General features: G+C 67.9%; 1 protein-coding gene across 1 annotated transcript in view; it reads right to left on the bottom strand.

The window, feature by feature from the left end:
- The window catches only part of LOC133752336 (transmembrane protein 132B), a 374,345-nt gene extending 370,515 nt beyond the window's left edge, over positions 1-3,830 (bottom strand). The window contains exon 1 of the mRNA XM_062182828.1: positions 3,764-3,830. Coding sequence (XP_062038812.1) covers positions 3,764-3,830 — 67 coding nt within the window. The remainder of the gene's footprint in view (positions 1-3,763) is intronic.
- Positions 3,831-5,631: the final 1,801 nt, after the last annotated feature.

Genomic DNA, 5,631 nt, shown 5'->3' on the forward strand with positions numbered 1-5,631 from the left:
CCACCTGCTGGCTGGGCAGCTTCTGCCAGTCATGTTAGCTCTCTGGGCCACAGTCTGCTCCTCTGCCTAATGGGACAAACAGAAGTCCCACCCCACGAGGGAGATCCAATGGAGCGAAATCCACAAAGGGTCAGGATGTGCTGTGGGCAGGGCCTGTCACTGCGTTTGCTGCGAATTCTAAGTCCTCAGAAGAGCAGGACCAGGGCAGGAGCCACAGGGAGAAGAGGGGAGTCACCTGCCAGCATCTCGCCCTGAAACGTTGTCACCCGGACCCTCCAGTACACAGGACTCTGACGAACGCCCAGTGGCCAGCAGAGTGGGCTCCAGCCTGTTTGATTCTGGTGCCCCTGAAGCTGAGTTCACACTGGTAGAGAGGGAGGGAGCGCCAAGGAGGACAGGCCCCCAGACAGGCCCGCCCAGGTGGTGGCAGGGTGAGCCCGGCTTGTCCAGGGCCCTGCACACCATCCTGTGCCAGGCTACGCCACGGCTCTGGTTTACAGGTGGTGGGTTAGGCACAGAGGTGGCCTGGGCTGGAATCCGGAATCCTGAGTCTGTAGCACCTCAGGCAAGTTACTCAGCGCCTCTGGAGGCGGCGGGTGCACCGCCTGCGCAGCGGTGTGCAGCACAGCCCCACCTGTGGCTTTGGCCCTGCCGAGCAGCTGCCATCCTCCTGACCTGGGTGCTTAGATGAGCTCTCCAGATCTCCCAGAGAAGCTCCTTGCCACGGGATCAGGGAAGTCCTGGGCTGGGAATGTGGAACAGGGGAGGTGGGAGCCCTGATCGGACACCACTCACCCGGGCCCCGAGCAAGACGCTCCTGCGGCCCAAGCCGCCTGCTTCCTGTCTGCAAAGAGGACCGCGGGCGACTTCCTGCTCTGTATGTCACTTCACACACTCCGCTGGAGCGCTGGGGGCTGCTGGCGCCCACCCACACCAGGAGACCAGGTGCCCCCATCTTCCCACGGGTCTGAAAACAGTCACAGAATCCCAGAGCTCAGCAGGAGCCGGACCCTCTCCATCCCCATTCAAGCTGAAGCCCACAGAGAGGAAAGGAGCCACCTAGCCGCACAGGCCCTGGCCACTCATCTGGGAACAAGGCCCTAGGAGGGCTGTGCTGGCCGGAGACCACCCTGCCAGACTTCACGGCAACAAACAAGGGCCTCTCTTTCCTTCCTGGGTCATGGCAACCACCGTGCCCACTGCTGGCTACAGGCACCAAGGCTCGTGCACAAGCCCCACGCCCCTTCCAACTCCCTGCATCGGTGGGAGGAGGGGACACGCAATGATTTACTCTGGGAACCTCCACTGAGCCACCAGTAAATCACGGGGGGGGGGGGGGAGGCGACGCTATTTGCATACCGCCCCCAGCACCAGCACCGCACACAGGCAACCTCCCCTTCCCAACCTCTGTTGGAAGGAGGAAGAAATATGCTCCCTGCACACCAAGGTGCCACGCACCTCTGCCATCACGCACAATGTCTCCCTCCCAACACCTGCCATCCCCGCTGCTTGCATGGCCTCTGGGGGGGGGGGAGGTGCTCCACCCACCCATTGCTAGACAACCCCCCAGCATAATGGGTCAATGGAGCAAGACACATCCATTCTCCCCAGCAGGGACTGTAACCGCACTGCTAATTTGCAAAGCCACAGCGCGCACAAAAGTGGCTTGAATAATGGGGCCCCCTAGTTGCTAGGCGGGGGGATTTGTGCTGGCTCTTACCAAGTGCAGCTCCGTATGTTTGAGCACCCGCTACCTCCTTACCATGGTAGCTGCCCACGCAGGCACGGAGAAGACAGCCCCAGGGTGAGGGGTGCAGGGCGCAGGGTGTGCCAGGAGCCCACGGCCTGGCCTCGGAACCCCTCCGGCCGCTCCCCCAGCTTTGGCCAGCGTGCTCCAAAGTCAGCTGCAAAACCTCACAGCGCAGCAGGAAGTTCTAGTGACCTCCTCTGGACCTCTGACCACGCGGAGGGAGCCAAGGATTTCTCAGGAATTGCAGCCTGGAGGGGGTTGGAGTTGGGTTTTTTGGGGGGGGGTTGAGGGAGGGGTGCGGACCTTGTGCTAAACACAGAGTTCCCAGACTGCCGTGTACTCAGCAGGGGCTGGGAGAGCTCTGCCCCAGCGGCCTGGCTCAGCCTGGGCATCCCGCGGTCACTCGCTGGGGGGCGCAGCCGGCAGCAAGTTTCAGGGGGGTTCACACCCTCTCCCCTCCCGAGCCCAAGGCTCTCGGGTTGTGGGAGGGAGGGGTCCTCAGGTCCTCCCACCAGCATCAGACAGCTCCCTCAACCCATTCCAGACACCTGCACTCCAGGCAAATGCTGACCCCCGTGGAGAAGCAAACTAGACACAAAAGTGCCATCCAAGTGCAAAGGGCCTTGACCTCTGGGTACAGGTCCAGGCTTTCGCTGGCCCCGCCCTGCCCCAGCAGCGTCCGCAGGTGCACCGCAGAGCAAGGCCGGCAAAACAGCTCCCTGCGCTGCCTGTTAACCAGGCAGACTGAGGCCGCAGCCGCGCCAAGCCCAGAAGCACTCCAGGCTGAGCCAAAGCCGATGCTGCCGGCATCTGGGAGAGAAGGGCTTCCCCGGCCCAAGGTCTGAGCGAGTCTCTGGGGTCACTTCAGGGCACCTCGGAGGAAGCGGGTGTGGACTTCTTCCTGGCGAAACCATCACCCGCCCTCCCGCCGCACCCTCAGAACTCAGAAGCTGAAGTTGTCTTTCCTCCCGCAGGCGGTGGGTTGTTTGTTAAGGAAACGGGGAGAGATGCACACAGCGGAAGCGCTCCGCTCCCTCATCTCGGGTTCTGCTCTGACCGGCCAGGGACCCAGCTCTCAGTCGCACACGAACCAACGCGGTTCGTGACTGTTCCCGGTTCCTCTGAGCCTTCAGCGTTTTCTCCAGGGCTGGGGTGGGGGAGGGGAGGAGCCATCGCCTGGAGGGTGGGCTCGTCTGGACCAGGCAGCCACACCGACGCGGCCGGGGGCTTTGCAAACTCCAGCCCAGGCGGAAAGGACCCGGTTCTCTTGCCTTCCCCATTCACGGCTGCGCGGGTGCCAGCAGGGCACTGGGCTCGCTGGTACCCAGGCAATGGCTCTGAACATCGCCACGTTCCAGGCGGCCCTGCGCGCCGGGCTTCCTGGCCAGTCCTGCGGTCAGGGCGCCGGGTCAGCCCAGGTTTTCCAGGAGGCAAGCGGTGGGATGCACCTTGGCCAAGGCGAGGAGGCCACCTGGAGCGGGGGCACATTCCAGCGAGAGCCGAGAGGCGCGGGGAGGGGCTTCGGGCAAGCCAGACAGCGCGGAGGTGGGGGGGGGGGGCCTCAAGGCCCCGCAGGTGTCCGGGGAACGCAGGGACACGCGACCGTGGGGAGCGGGGAGCTGGGAGAAAGACACCAAGCTCGGACGCCGTGCCCCAGCCGAACCCCGCAGGAGACAGGTCCTGGGAGATGCTGGCCCACGGCGAGGCGGAGAAGGGGCTAGATTCCCGGAGGCGCACCCCCACCCGCCCTGAGAGACTGGGAGCATTCCCGTCTGTGCCCCGGTGCGCCCTGAAAGCATCCGCAGGGACGCGGGCTGTTCGGGGAGGCCGAGAGGCAGGCTCTGGCACTGGGGGGCCCGGGTTCCCAGGATCTCCCCAGACCTGTCCACGTCCGGGAGATGCAAGCTGCCAGGGACTTGAGAAGGAAGGAGGCAGCCCGGTTCGGGAGCCAACTTTGTGCACGGCGGTCGGGGTCGGGGTCGGGGTCGGGGTCGGGGTCCGGGGACGAGTTACCTGGGCACCGGAGCGCAGTCAGCGCCAGCAGGAGCCCGAGCGGCGGAGCCCGGCCCGGGGGCGGCATGATCCTCGGTGAGCGGTGGGCGCGGCGCGGGGCTGCTCCTCTCGCGCGCCCGGCCTGGCCCGCGGCTCCCGGGAGCAGCCCCCGGAGGCTACGCCCGGGCGCCAGGCATGGCTCGCTCCCAGCGCGCCGCTCCTCCCCAGACGCAGGCGCCGGGGCTGGCGGCGCTTCTTCGGCTGCGCCTCTGCGCGCTCTCCTGGGCTCGGCCGTGCGCGGCTGGCGAGCTGGGGCTGCCTGGGCTCAGCACCCCGCGCCCTCGCCGGCTGCCCAGCACTTGGCTGGAGTTGCGCGGCCCCCGCCGCCGCCGCCGCCACCGCCGCCGCCGCCGCCGCGGCTCCCGCGCCCCAGCGCCCGTCCCATCCCGGTCGCGCCGCCGCCGCCTCTGCCAGCGCCAGCTGCCGGCCGCCCCTCGAGCCGGCGAGTGAGCGAGCGAGCGAGCGAACCAGCGAGTGCGGGGATGAGGGAGGGGGCGGCGCGGCGAGGGAGGGGCCGGGGAGGCGGGGGAGGGGCCCGCCGCCCGGGCCGGGGCACCAGGCCGGCCGGGATAGGCAGTGGGACGTGCCAGTCCGCGGCGGCCGGGGGGAGGGCGCCGGACGCGTAGGCCTGGGGACACCCGCGGGCTGGGGCGGGGGATGGGGGCCGCGGGAGGGGCTCGAGGGCGCGGCAGCGGTCTGGTCCCCAGGTAGCCGGGGCGTGTTGGGGCGTAGCGGTGGGCGTTGCCAAGGTCGAGGGGCTGGGGAGTTAGGGCAGGGTCCGCGGGACGGGATTGTTGACGTTCGGAGAGGTGTCGCCTGGGGCAGGCCCGGCGACTCAGCAGGCAGCGGAGTGAGGCACTCCCGTGGCCAGCCCGGGGGCTGCGGGGGAGGGCGGCAGGGCCGGCTCCCGGGGCCTGGGGCTGTCACACTGGGGGCGGTGGGATCGAGGGCGTCCTGGGGCTGTCCACGGGGTGAGAAGACCCTCGTTCCCCCGAGCGGGAGGCCTGGGGGTGCGCGGCGGCGGCCAGGGGCTGGGTCCCGCAGGAGAGCAGGTTCCCCCGGGGGGGCGGGGAGGAGAGCCCTACGCAGCGACGCGCAGGGATCTGGTGCGGAGCGGGGGCTCCCGCCCGGTCAGATTCTTCCCGGCAGCGAGCAGGGCCCCAGCCGGAGGCGGGGCAGGAAGGTCGTCCCTGCCCAGGGTGGCCGGGAACCCTAGGACCCAGCACCCCAGAACCCTCCGCTGCCCCCGGGTGCTCCACCCCCGACTCCCCCGAAGCAGCTGGGGCGACCCCCGAAGGCACCTTCGCATGCCTGGGGGAGCAGGCCCTGGCGGGGGAGGGTCCCAGCACCACCACAGCCCGTCAGATGGGCCACTGGCCCCAGTGTCTGTTTTCCATGAAAAAGTGGGTCAAACTGCATAAACAGTCAATAAGGCGGCGTGGGGCGAGGGACAGATACACGGGGACGGCACCGGAGTCTCCCACACGCAGCCTCAGTTTCCCCATGGCACCACCTGTTGTCCTGACCCCCAGGAGCTCCTGGGAAAGCATGAATCACTCCCACCATCATGGCGGTCATTAGCAGCAGCCGACGGGGGGTGGGGGGAGGTGGGGGGGCAGCTCCCACCACAACAGCCCCCCCCCACGGCTGGGAGGAGATGGAGGGGCGCGGGCACCTGCCTCATTAGCACAGACGAGCTCATTAGCGGAGGCAGCGCTGGGCTCCTCTCAGAAGGGAGAAAGCCGGGGGCAGGGGCCCGGCCACAGTCCAGGTTAATTAGGAGACAGGCTCCCTGAGACAGGACCCCCCTCCTGGGCCAAGCCCCCTCA

Source organism: Lepus europaeus, chromosome 23, assembly GCF_033115175.1.
Source record: "Lepus europaeus isolate LE1 chromosome 23, mLepTim1.pri, whole genome shotgun sequence".
Classification (NCBI taxonomy): domain Eukaryota; kingdom Metazoa; phylum Chordata; class Mammalia; order Lagomorpha; family Leporidae; genus Lepus; species Lepus europaeus.